The sequence below is a fragment of the Hemibagrus wyckioides genome, linkage group LG03 (assembly GCF_019097595.1).
Source record: "Hemibagrus wyckioides isolate EC202008001 linkage group LG03, SWU_Hwy_1.0, whole genome shotgun sequence".
In the NCBI taxonomy this organism is placed as follows: domain Eukaryota; kingdom Metazoa; phylum Chordata; class Actinopteri; order Siluriformes; family Bagridae; genus Hemibagrus; species Hemibagrus wyckioides.
In genome coordinates, this window is record NC_080712.1 from 23,408,966 (window position 1) to 23,423,109 (window position 14,144).

The following is a 14,144-nucleotide window of genomic DNA, read 5'->3' on the forward strand; positions in this document are numbered from 1 at the left end:
ACAGTAGTGTGAAATTTCAGCTGCGGAAATGTGAAGAGGCAGAACAGATTGGTGTCAGGGAGGTGGAGGTATGAGGGCAGTAGGCGCAGGGTCACCTCCTCACACACACTGCTTTGATTGGGTGGATTTTCACTCTGGAAAGCCCCTGCAGTCTGGATATCTTCACAGGGTTTTTTTTTCCCTCCCGAAGTTTAACTTTAATGCAATCTCACCCCCACTCTTCAAGCACCAAGAGCGACCAGTGTCTTTACAATTACGTGTGTTTATATACTGTAGGATGAATTGCCCTAATAGTAGGCCACAAGCGGTAGGAGATTCATTCTGATTGGCCTGAGGTTATAGATTTTTAACGTTTTTTTCCCCCTATAATAACAGGTCTGACCCTAGATTTTGCTACAAGACATATCGTGGGTTAATGCACTCAGCGTATCTCAGATGCTCTACATAAATGGGTGAAGCTTTGTGTAAGGAAAGGTTTAGCATTCTTCTAAGGATGGAGTCTCCATCAAAGTGACAGTATTTTGTAACAGTTTTCCACCATGGGAAGGTCTTCAGTGTGGTGGTTGTTGCAGATTCTTTGTAACATGACAAACTGCAATTATTTTGGCTTTTGAAATTTTTTTTTAATATTATTTTCCTTGTTTCCATGTTTTATTCCTTACTTCAATACTACCAAAACATGTCATCCTCCTCATTATCACTATTAAGTGATTAAAAGTCCCGATGAATGAGGGGAGGCAATGCATATAGCTATTAATATCCCATTCCATTAACATCCTTCTTCTTATTAAGATCTTGGTGGAAAGACTACAGAACTATAGTACTTTAGTATAGTATGTATAGTATATATAGTATATATAGTACTATAGTATACTACCATGAGTGGACTCTTTGTGGAATTAGGATTTTCAAGCATTGGGTTTTCCTTGTGTTTTAAAGACGTTGTTTGCGGATTGGCAACATGATCAAGCACTTTTTTAAAGTTTAGAACCACTGTTTTTTGTCATTGTTTAAAAATATATATTTATTTATTATTTATTATACATGTGCCAAATACAGAGTTGCTGTAAATAAAGTTTTTTTTAAAAAAGAAATTGACTAAATTTATGGTTCCAGGTGTTCTCGATCCGCTGTGTACCGCACTCGGGAGATGGCAGCAAGAGCCCTAGTTCCATTTGTTCTGGTCACCGATGTTCCCTCCACCATCCGGACCTTACTGGAGGACCTGCCTGTGAAAGCAGGCCCAGGAACACAGCAGAACCACATCCATGGAACCCTCTTACAGGTTTGCATCACAGAGCAGCTCCATAGAGCTTTTCAGACTACGCTTAACCCTGGGTTATCCTCACTCGAAACGCTGCTCAGAGAAACATTGCACAATTTAGAAGCTGGAGTTTTGCAACATTTTGTGCCTGAGGATCTGAAACCTTGCTCTCAAGCAGAGTTAGCGTGGCTTTTTACCGTGTTAACCCCCCAATGCAGTGCAAAAGAGAACAGCATATGCCTCATATAATGTGACACTCCATTTGTTGTATAAACAGATGTTGCAGCATTTGTGGGAATTAAAAAAAAATAGTCAAATAATGATGGAAAAGGTGTGAAGAGGAGATTTTTACAATAATTGTCAGAAAGATTGTTCAGGACAAATTGAATGACCCAGTCAGGATTAACTGAGTATTTATAGCTCTGATTTCTATTTTTTTTTTGTAGTCAAAGCTGGATATCGATGCTCGCCTGGTTAACTACACAACTGAAAAAAGGCAGAAAAGATTACAAAGCTGTGAAAAATAGGGCACACACCAGCATGCTTAGCCATTTTTTCCTTCACTTATGTGAAAGCATGCGCTCCTAAAGTATGTAAAGAAGAAGGTTAATCGCAGGTTTAGGAATGTACAGTGTGAAACGTCAGATTATGACCCAGGATTTATTTCTAACCCCAGGTAAAGTATGAGCAGTATGAAACCTGAAACAAGATAACCCAGGATCCTGTTTACCCAGGGTTCACAATGACCCAGGGTTAACTCTTTCACGTGTGAAAAGCCCTCTTGATTCCTTTGCTTTCTGTGTAAGGTTTGCTGATTTAAGACTATAAATAGTATTATATTCAGTTCAGTGCTTTGAAATGAGAGCTAGAGGGTGAAAAGGTGAAAGGGAGCTTGTTTCTAGTGTGGGGTAATGGAGGAGGTAAGAAGGCTGTGTGTTTCAGGGTGGTGGGAGTAATGGCGTGGGATCTGCTTTAGACTTTAGCACGCGAAGATATAGTGTTGGAGGAGGGAGAGATGCAGTCAGCTGTAGGTTTGTTGGAGGTGGTTTTGAAGGGTTCTTTCCTGTCATGGCTGCCACGTGTGTTGTTGGAAAGCCCCTTGCAGATGGGCTGAGGAAGGAAGGAAGAAGGGAGGAGGTGTGGTGAAAGAGGGAGCTTGTAGAGGAATGGATGAAGGGTGTGTGTGTGTGTGCACGTGCATTTCTGTGTTAGTGATATTGAAAGCTGAAGCCAACAGTCTTTCTTTCATCTCCTGCAAAGCCCCCCCATCTATTTCCATCCATCTATATTTCTTGGCACCTCCATTCTGTATGGAATAAGACTCCAAGAAAGTTAGTGAGTTAGAGGGAAAGAGTTCAGAGATTTCCTGTGTTTTTGTCTTCAGTTTCACTTTTTTAAAGATATGGCAGTCTGGTGCCTCATTGCTTTTGAATATGGAAATATTTTGTGCACAAGCAGATTTGGACCTGATATCTTAAAACAGTGTGTGTTTGTGGATTGATAAGTCGATAGTTGTGTGTGTGTGTGTGTGTGTGTGCGCGCTCACTATATGACCAGATCTAACAATACTGATAATATTTGTTTTTAATACTCCTGATGCATGTTGGGAAAAGGAATTAAATTAACAGCTTATTTGTTTTTGTTGTTTGACAATGCTATTAGACGAACAGAAGAAAAGCTGTAGCATGTGTGGATGTTTGCAAAATCTACACACACACATGTCTCTCTAACCTCTTTTGCTTTTTTGCAGTTTGAGAGGCTTGTGTCAGTTAACTTCAATACAGTGAACCGCAAAAGCATTTGTAATAAGTTGAATTGGAGTATTGCTTGAGAGTCTGAGAATCGTGCCTGAGAACAAGACTGGGTTGTCTCTTCACCCTTGGTTTGGTGAGCACTTGCCAAATAGCTTTGATATTACACCAGGACGTTTTGCCATCTTTGGTAACAACTAACCAGTGAAGGAAGTGTGCGCTTTTACAACATGGATCCATTTAGATACACATAGCTTCCTATTAGACTCTTTGCTAGAACTGCTTTTCTTTGTAGAAGTTCTTTGCTGGGTTTGCCGTTATTATTCTTACCGAAAGTCATATATTATTTAAGCCCTTTTTGGATGTGGGCCTCCAACACACACTATATTTATGCGCAAGTACCATAATAAAAACTGTAAAACAGAAGAAAATAGTGTCTTCGTTTGCAAAGCTAATTCTTAGTATGTGAAAGGTCAGTCTGCAGGCTTACAGTGCAGAAGGTAGTCTGACAGTCTAGATGCGGGTGTGCTTCTGTACACCCTCCTGAATTATGGGCTGTGATGCGGTATTTATTTTTGCTCTTTGCCGCCGCTTCTTTCCCCATGGCTGGTTTGCTGTCGGTCACAAGTCATGTATTTGGTGGCTATAAATACCCATCACTTCCCTGCGAGGGGCCAGAGAGTGCAGGGAGCTCCGAGACTCCAGACCGTTTGGGCCGAACCATTTCACCGATAGGGGGCTGCGTGTCTGTGCTTCGGAGGCCAGGCGTGGAGCTCAGTGGTCAGTCTTGTTTTCGCCTGTGCCTCCCCTGCCTCGTGCATAATGAATAGCTTCCACATTGTGGCTGCAGCCCAGAAAAGAGACTTTTTTGCAGCCTCACTCACCGAGTTGCTATGCTTAGGACGCAACGTGGGCTCAGCTAGCTAAATGGGAAATTGGTATGTGTGTACGTTCTCAGATAAACAAATATATTTTGAAAGCCTTAAAAACTGATTTTTTAAGCTGACTGCACACTACAATATTGTATCCCCAATTTCCATGTCCATAATTTTATGGCTCAGCAACTAACCCTGCCCCTGGCTTGATAACTTCTCAGTGCGTTGAGCAACACAGTTCTCTCAGTCTCTGCAGCGTTTCCTGTGGTCTGAAAACCTCCAGCTCTGAGAATCGACCAATGAGAGGCTGCAAAGTGATCAAATTGATCTGCTTGCATGTGCAGCATATCTCTGAATCCAGTTATTGGAGCTGGAGCCAGAATGATTATTATTATTATTATTATTATTATTACTATATATTATGTATTTTACATATATATATATATATATATATATATATATATATATATATATATATATATATATATATGTATATGTATATGTATATATATATATACATATACATACATACATATATACATATATATAAAATATTATTTATTATTTTTTTTTAATGGGGATAATTTAGGGATTAGGTCATAGTTCAAAGTTTTTTGAAGCTAGTGACTGATTTTGCTGTCCACATTGAGGTTGGAAAATTTTTTAATTAAAATATTAATGTAAACCGATGTATATGGCACCATTATTGTTCATGTATTCCATGTGGAGAATCGACTACAATAATACTGCTAAAAAAAAGAAAGAAATTAATTGCCATTCCATATGCGAATAGCTGTTAGTAACAATAATATTAAACACAACAGGATCCCTAGCACTTTACAGTATACAAATGGCCAATTATCACTGCCTGCATCTCCCTGCACCAAACCTTCCTCCAAATTTTTCTCCTATTGTGCAGCATTCACCTGCAATCTCTCATTTTGTTTTTACAGCTCTACTTCCACTAAACAGCTGATTGCGAGTGATAAAAGTTGTGGAATGTGAGCAATACAGCAGTTATGTAGTGTTTGTTCAGCTTTGGATACACTAATGTGCATTTATATTACCTTACATTCCCATTACAAGTGCGCTAAAAAGGAATTCTGCCTTTTATGTCGAGATTTCTGTGTAATAAACAAAGTCATACATTACAAGGAGATACTTTTACATAAAATGCAACATTCTTTAGGAGTCATAACAGTGATATGAGCCTGAAGAGTCCCCAAGCATAGGCTCAATTATTTATTTATTTATTTTATTATTCAATCATTTATTCGTTCATTCCATGGCTGGAATAGTAGTATGTGCTAATTTGTTTGCCAGAGTGGAGTGAAATACATTAAGGGTATTGCAAGATAAAGAAAATCAGTACATATTTACCCACACTTTATCAGCATCAACAGTAAAGTCAACATGTAAAGGTTCACTGATACGAGATGAAATAACAATGCCTTGTACTTTTCTATCCCTTGCAGTCTACATGTTGTGACCCCTGATTTTCCTAGCACAAATGTTCTAGAGAAAATCTGCTATTGGTACCTTAATGTCCAAAAATGTGTGGAATTTCTTTTGCATTTTTAAAAATAATCCTTAAATTTAATTTAATTACATGCACAGACTAGGAGGAGTGGCCAGGTTTTCATTTCACTGCAAACTGTATGCTTTATATAACTGTGTACGTGGCAGATAATAAAATCTTGAGCCTGGATTTCAGTTTTAGCCTCTCGCTTTCTCTCTCCGCTCAAGCTGCTGTTTCTGTGCAGGTGTTGTTCCTGTTGCGTTCCTACCTGGCCGACACTCATCGGCCCCAGACACCAGGAGGAGACCAGGACAGTGACTTCATCAGGTCCCTCAGGCTAAGAGTTTGGCTGGCCACAAGGTACACACACACACACACACACACACACACACGCAGACACAGAGTCAGCCAGTCAGTGCTATATAGACATAATTCAGCCTTTTGGCAGGTAGACAGAAGGAGAACAACAGAACAGTGAAGAAAAGTGCTTTTGAGGTCACTGAGTTGCTTTCTTTACTGCTGATCGAAAGCCTCCTCTAAATTCTGTCGAAAGCGTTCTTCTGTCCTCGCTTACAAAGCATAATTCGGTGTTTCCTGGAAATGTTCAATTCCCACTGAAGGTGTTATGGCACAGAACTAAATAAAACAACCTCAAGGAAGTGAGAGGATTTAAGGAGTAAACAAGCAGCACTTCATTTCTTTTAACAGGAGCCTATTAACCTCCTAGACATCCAGTCATTAGTCTAACGTCTATAGGATTGATCCTGCACCTGCACCTGCACCTAGAGCTCATGCAGAGAGTGATCATCTCTCTCTCTCTCTCTCTCTCTCTCTCTGTCTCTGAGGAAAGACTCCAAGGTGTTAAACAGTGAGAGAAACCCTTCTGGTTTCTTCTTCATGCTCCAGCTCACATTTCAAAGGCTGATTAGTTACGTATTGTCCTCAGAGCAGAGCTGTATACATCAATGACCTGCTGAGCTCATACTCACACTGCTCAGATACTGGCTTCTCACTTCCTTTTTCTTTTCTTTTGAAATATACAAGGTCAGAAATAGCAATGTAAAACAAAGTTCACTCACTGTGTTGCTCAACTCTCTCAATATTTTTTATATTATTCATGGGCTGTGGTGGCTCAAGTGGTTAAGGTTGTTGATTGAAAGCTCGGGATTCAAGCCTCAGCTGCTGCTGTTGGGCCCTTGGGCAAGGCCTTACACCCTTTCTGCTCCAGGGATGTTGTGTCATAGCTGCCTTTGCCCTCTGACCCCAGCCTCCAACGCTGGTATATATGAACAAAACCATTCCACTGTGCTGTGATGTAATGTGTCACAGTAATAAAACCGTCTTCTTTTTCTAATACATAAAAAACCTCTACTGTCTACTCACTGCAATGCAGCAGCAGCACAATATTCACAAAATCCTGCAGTTACTGATCACAGTTAATGCTGGGAAAACAGTTAATGAGCTACAGTAAGTGTTAGGAAATATCAGATTTCAGTGGTTTTGACTGTGACATGGATGTTAGATGAGGTATTTCAGAAACCCCTGATCTCATGGGATTTTCACACTCTGCTCTCTAGCATCAAAAAGCATCCAGGGAGCGTCACATTGCAACTGAAAAATAAAGTCAAACTCAAATAAGCACACTTTACAACTGCAGTGAGCTTAAAAACATCTCAGATCATACAAAATGTCGAACTTTGAGGTAGCTGGACTACAAGTGAACAAGAATTAAAGGCGACTATTGGCTCAAGCTCAAGTATGACGTCAGTCAGACATCAGATTTTTTAGTTCTTGTAACTCTATGTAAACCCTTTTCTCTTTTGAACACTAACCTGAACAAAGTATTTGAAGCGGTACTTTCCCCAGCCTGTTTGTTTATATGAATAATAGCACTTTTATTCATATAAAGAATTTCTTCCCTGGAAATATATTCAGATTATTAAAGACTAACAGAGAGAGAACGTCCAGCAGAGAGAGTGCTGGTGCTTGATTAAGATGATTGGGTGAATTCTTGCTCAGTGGGCCATACCACAGCTCCAGCTTTTGATCACTCAGCCTTCCAGACCTACCCAGGTGCCTTCTAATCCCTCCACTGGGCATTTGTCTGAAACATGGCACTTTAAACCAGAATATATTAGCTTAACTGCTACTGGGTGGCCCTGAATCAGAATCCCCTCAACCATAATCTTTTTTTTTTTTCTTTTTTTTTTAACTTATTTGAGACAGGTGGAGTCCAGAATCATTGGTAATGTTTGCTTTCTGGAATATTCTTCATGAATATTCTCACTACTTAGATTGTTTGAGCTTTGGCTTTCTTGATCTGACTGAGTTTGCTAGCGAAAAAGACAGACATTGTCTTTCATTGCAGACTGTGATGCTCCAGAGGTCAGTACAGTTCATGTGAGGCTTAGCGGCGTGTGTGTGTTTGTGTGTGTGTGTGTGTGTGTGTGTGTGTGGGAGAGTGAGAGAGAGAAAGAGAGAGCAAGAGAGACAGAAAGAGAAAGCAGATCGGCTGCAGGCAGGAAGGGTCATGCATCTGAGAGAGAGAAAGAAAGAGAGAAAGAATGTGTGTTAGAGCGTGTGTGTTATTAATATCTGAGTGATGAAATGCTGACGTCAGCCCTGAACACTACATCCCTTGTTCTCACACATGGCCATGGGCTCTCACTGCCCTGTGGTCTCAGGCTCACACGCACACATACACAAAGATGTGCTCCACCATATACACAGTCACCACACACACTCACACACACACGCTTTACTCTTGTGGCTGGTCTGAAAGCCAGTCAGAATTCTGCATTCTCTTTCCCGGCGTATGTGCCACTGATGTCCCTGTCAGCTCTCTCTTCACTCTCCAGTCCTCTGAGAGCATGTTAGTGACCGCCGTAGTCTAAAACTTCACTCGGTGGCAATTCCAAATAAAGGAACTCCTAAAAGCATTATTGTCCTGTCATTTATTTTTTGCTTTGAGGAAAAAACTGTCACGCTTGTGAACTTGAACATTCATACCTCACATTGTCTCACAGACAGAACCCGTGTCTGGTGACGAGGGGGACGATGCTGGACGTGCTGTCTGATCTGTGTACATCTCCCTCGGCTCCTGTCAAAGGTACGTACCTTTGTGAAAGACAAAACTACAGAGAACGCATTTTGATATTCCGACCTGTCAGCATTTTCCATTCAGCAGCATCTGTGTTTTGGTGTGTGTCATCAATCCCTGTATCTCACATTAAAATCTCTTCTATTTGCAAGGGAAATCACCAAGTTTTGTTTTGAGCAGACACACATGCTGAAGCACCCAATATACACACAACAAGGTATTCAAAAATCAGTTTGAAGTATTCACAATCCATCACTTTTTCCACACTGTATTGTCTTGCTTTTATTATTAATCTCTAGCATGCTTGTAGATATCATCGCAGTCGTATTTAAAAAAAAATCCCAAACTGAAATAGCAAATATAATTGAACTTGGCTAAAAGCACTCTGAATTGAGCTCCGACGCATTTTTGTTTTTATTATTTTGAAACATCTCGTCATTATCGCTTCAACTGCTGCAGTCTCTGGACTATGAAGCGGTCACTAGATGTTCCTGCTGCTGGTTTCCTTGGTAATAATATTTATCAGTGAGTTGAGCCACTAGCTAATCAGTTTTCTTGCCGATAAAATGAAACATTCTGGTGAGAGATTGGCCATTTGTGTATAAGATTCGTAAAATATCATATGAGATAAAGGAGAAGCAGTGTGTGCTCTTTGCTACAGATTACATGCACTCTACTATATTCACTCTCATTGGTACAGAAGTCGCTGCACCAAGTCACTCTGTATTTAGCATACGTCCAAGCCGCTCTCGCTCAAGTTGCTGAATGTCGTCATTAAAAAAAAACGAATGAACTCTGGTTGCTTTGTGCTGTATGTGTGAACACACATACACCTGTGTGTGAGTGTGTGTGTGTAAGGTCTCACAATTCACAGTGGATGTCAGCTCAAAAACCAAGTGATAAAGACAAGGAAACTATATATTTTCATGATCGATCAGTTGAGACACAGGACTGGGCAAGGGTATGAGCCCATTTGTAAAACTTTGAGTGTTTCCAGAAGCACAGTGGTCTCAGTCAATGCAAAATGGAAGAACTTTGGAAAAACCAGGGCTTGTCCTAGAGCTAACCGTCCAGTCAAACTCAACTCTGGGAGCTGGCAGGATTGGTCAGACTTTCTGTAGGAGTTGGCAGCAGGGGGATTAAAACACACAGTCCCCTCACGACAGCATGCTGGTTCAGCAGGTAGCTCTGCCGTCTCACAGCACTGCACAGGTCCCCAGTTTGAACTTGATGTTGGTTTTCGGTTGTATGCAATTTTGCATGTACTTCCTCATATCTGTCTCTGTGTTCCCTCCTGGTTCGTCACTTTCTTCCCATTTACCAAAACCATGACAGAGGGTTGGCTGGCTGGCTGCACTAGGTGTGAATAACTATATAAACATATGTATTCTTGGTTTCCTGTGGCTCCACAAGCTGAATTATCTCTGTTTGTATTGCTGGTAGAATCATCCAAACATATTTTTATTTAACTTTCAAAGTACTGTCTCATCTTGTGTCCCAAGGCTGTTTCACATTAATTACAAAGCTTACAATAAGTACTGAACAGAATGTCCTCAAAACTACAGCTTTCATTATTACTAGTATTGCTGAAAGTTGTGGGTTTGTTTGGTTTAAAAAAAAAAACTTCCAGCCTTTTTTTTTTTTTATCCTGACACTAAGACGGAGACCTCGAGAAAACGAACGTCTCTTACTGTGCTTGGTTCTGTCATCAGAAACTAAAAAAATATCCAGCATAGACTACCTTCAATAACCACGAACAGGAAGTGATGCGCTTGGAGCAGGAGACACAGCTAGCATTACAGAAGAGTTATTGTTGTGTCTTGTGGAAACCGAGACAGATAAGGCACAAGCTCCAAAGTTTACTCACCATCATGCCATACTGTTGGCTGGAGTTAAAACTGAAGGGTGAAAGAGTGCAATTGTTAAGCAAGACTCCCTTTGAAAAAACAGATATATATCTATATAAAAAAAAAATAAATTAATTACTGGGAATCATAGATTTAAAATAATCAGTGACTGGACATCATCAACCTATTATTCAAGCCTCTCTGAGTAAACAGTGTTGATTTACTGAGCTGTGCTGTGCAGCAGGCCTGAGAGTGGGTATTCCTGGAACAGTATGTGAGTGTGAGAGAGAGAATGGGGAGTTGATGAGGCTTTGGAGGTCTTGGATAACGAAAGAATGCAAAACATGGCCTGGAGAAACTGTTTGTAACGATCACGTTTCACATACAGAGTGTGAACTCACGTCACAGCGAGTCATTCTGACCGATTACTGTTTAAAGTCTAAAGCATGCAAATGCACTGCTCACAGCAGACAGGATATACAGTCCAAATGTGCAGCCAGTTATTACCAGAAATCGTACACTATTTGCCTAAGTCTAAACTCTCCCACCTTACACAATACACAATAGAGTGTTTCGGGGATGACGTAGTTTTGTAGGCCAACCTGAAAGCTAGCGTCACCCCGATGCCCTCGACAAAAAAACATAAACAGGATTTTTTCAATGGCTTTTGGATGCAGAAAAAAGATTATTATCTGTTTATGATCAAATAAACTTTGAAGCCTAAATACAATCATAAGAAGTAAAAAGCTAAAGTTAAGCTCTAAACAAACTATACCACAGTCACATTACTTTAACGTCAACACCACTAAGTTTCTGACAACTCTTTACTTCGTTATTTAGAAATACTTTCACTGGGGAGCAGCCGCTGTGGATCAGTCTGAATGAATAAAAAGTTTGAGTTCGTTTTCGTGAGTATAAACACAATGAGGCTACAGTAGATGAGTTTTTTTCTGTTCGCCGTGATGAACGTTCCTGACAACATCTGTAGACCCTTTTAGGTTTTTTTTCATGATATGCAACTTTAAAAAAAAAAATCACAGGTTGGGTATCACTGATTTTTATGTTGTAGAATAAAACAGGCAAAATGTTGAGCATGTGTTAACCACAGACCTTATTTCAGACACTTGAAAAACCCATTCAATAAAGCTACTGATTTTAGGACGATGTTGCAAAAATGTTGACTCATGTCAAGATTTTACAAATGTCCATATCTGTATCAGTATATAGATTTAACCTTGTAGTGATAGGGTGTGGCCTAGTTATAACAGCAATTTGAGGTCTCTGAATTCTGGCTCGAATGCTTCAACAGCAGCTACAAGCTAGTCAACTCAAGCTAGTAACGTGTGCAAGTCCTTATTGTACAGTTTGCTATTTTTGTTTCTAACTTGCCCTCGATATCTTCGGATTATATTTTTTGAAAATGGTGCCAACTAAATTAAACGAGCTACAAGCGTAACCATTTTTGCCAGTACACTGGCATTCCGTAGGTCTGGCAGAATGGATGTTGACTTATCAGACGTTTTCAATCAGGATAAATAAATGAATTATTTTGTCACCACAAGTGTGATATAAAGTGAGTCAGGACACTGTCGGCTGTGTCAGTGGGAGAAGTTTTTCCCTCTGTTGGGATAACCTTACACAGTGTTTTAGTGATCGAAAATAACGTCTTCAAATTTTAGATGCTTGTGAAGAAGCACTTGGGGCATCACAGAATGGGTTTGAGATAATTTACTTTGAAGATATAAACATGTGAGTGAAAAAAAAAGTTCAAATGTTTTGGTTTTTGGGAACTTTTCCATGAGTATGTTGCCCCTAGTCGGCAAGGTAGAAACAGAAGTACTTATGAAAAGCTAAAAATTCTTAAAGCACAGAGTGTCTACTTTCATACAAGCTATTGATCACGACAGTGGAGGGTGACATGACAGAAAGACATTCAGTGCTGAACCTGGACTCAACAAAACAAGCTCTAAATTTTTGCCTCTGGTCAAAAGAGTTCATTTAAATCACAATGTTCACCCTGCTCACATATTGAAGAATTAATGAAGGAAAACTAAACACACTGCATAGCAACTCGCATCCATGTTAATAAATGTGCTGGTTTTTTGTCCTCCGAGCTTCAGGATTTCTGGAAAATTCATATCTGTTTGAAACCCAATATTGGTTTATTTCGATTATTCATATTGAGTTATATCTCACACACATCAGATTCCTTTGCCCTGCTGATGTTTTCTCGTCTCCTGTATTACAGAATGGCTGATCCTGAAAGCACTGAGCCTCTCCTGTGCGTGCAGCAGCAAAGAAGCAAAGTATTTATTCATTTAGGGCTTTTTTTTTTTTTTTAAAGCACTCACACTTGAAAGTGAAAAAAAAGTCCTAAGTCAGACAAATGAACCTTTTTTTTTTCTTCTCCTTCTCTCTTTTCCTGGCTCAGACTCCTAAGAAAGAAGTCGAGCCGTATTTCAGGGTTCCTACATGAGCTGCCATCTGCTTTCATGGAGCTGCAGAGAGCGGTGTGTGTGTGTGTGTGTGTGTGTGTGTGTGAGGATGAGAGGGGATTTCTCTGACGCTGCAGCGGGCGATCCATACAGCCTTGTTAAACCCCCTTGCTTTATCCAGTTAAACCCTCGCCAGTAAAAACAGCAGCGACTCCATTCGCCCTCAGCGTCTGTCTCTTTCTTTATCTTGCTCACACACACACACACACACACACACACACACATACATACTTTTACACACAGGCTACCTTTCATTCATACACATGACTTGGCTGTGGTGGGTTCTGAAACATTTCTGAGCAAAAACAAACTAGAATCCTAGAGAATTCAGGGAAAGCGATGTGTCGTCTGGTTTCATTTTGAGACTCACTCAGTTTTATTGGGATGTTTGTCAGAATCGCTATCAAACATTTACGTCCTGCATTAAACCTTGTTTGGCCAGTCGCTTGCTACGAGATCAAGATTCTTGGATTTCTTTAAATGGAGTAAATAACTTGATGTTTATGGAAAACAAGCCACTTGGCTTGAAGACACACACACACACCACACACACACACACCACACACCAGCCGAAGGTATTTAGTCAGAGAGGGCTCTTCTACGATGGGAATGCGGTCTGCTTCCTCCCCACATGTGCTGCAAACGAGCTTCAGACCACTTGTGTTCTGGTTTTTACAATTTGTGTATTTTGTGTGTGCGCACATGTTTTTCTGTCTTGCTGAGGAACAAATATCCCCCACAAGGATAGGAATATCTGACAGCTTTGACCTTGTGGGATCGTTTGGTTGTTCCCTATGACTATAAACAGTCTTTTTATATATTTTTTTCTTTCTTTCTTTCCCTTTTTTTTTTTTTTTTTTAAATAGACAAAAATCACAGTCCACATCACTTAAAAACCCTAAATGAGTCAGATTTCCCCTCGGTTTACTGAGATTAGGGTTAGATTTTGGTTTTGGGTTGGTTTAGGATTAATTGGTGGTGTTCATTTTGCAATAGAAGGTCTTCACAAAGGATAGTAAGGTGTGTGTGTGTGTCTCGTGTTTGTTCCACTGCAGTGACTATAGACACACCACCGCTTCTATAGACTATACACTTTCTCTGAGAAGTGAATTTATAGCAGACACCCAAGTACTCATAAGGTGTGTGTGTGTGTGTGTGTGTACAAATATACATTTCACATTCCGGATTATTTCCTTTCTTCATGCTCGGAGATGAATGGCCTTTAAAAGAAATTTTTGCAGGCTCTCGTTTGTCTGCTCCAGCACCGTTCTGTCATCCCGCAGTCAGGTGTAA

General features: G+C 40.2%; 1 protein-coding gene across 3 annotated transcripts in view; it reads left to right on the forward strand.

Annotated features, from left to right (window-relative positions):
* thada (THADA armadillo repeat containing) overlaps positions 1 to 14,144 on the forward strand; it is an 83,330-nt gene that overhangs the window by 51,250 nt on the left and 17,936 nt on the right. For 2 of the 3 annotated variants that reach the window (XM_058386497.1, XM_058386496.1), the window contains exons 29-31: positions 1,117 to 1,285; positions 5,654 to 5,769; positions 8,436 to 8,518. In XM_058386497.1, coding sequence (XP_058242480.1) covers positions 1,117 to 1,285; positions 5,654 to 5,769; positions 8,436 to 8,518 — 368 coding nt within the window. Of the gene's footprint in view, positions 1 to 1,116; positions 1,286 to 5,653; positions 5,770 to 8,435; positions 8,519 to 8,661; positions 8,727 to 14,144 lie in introns of all 3 variants that reach the window. The other variant, XM_058386498.1, reaches the window with a different exon arrangement.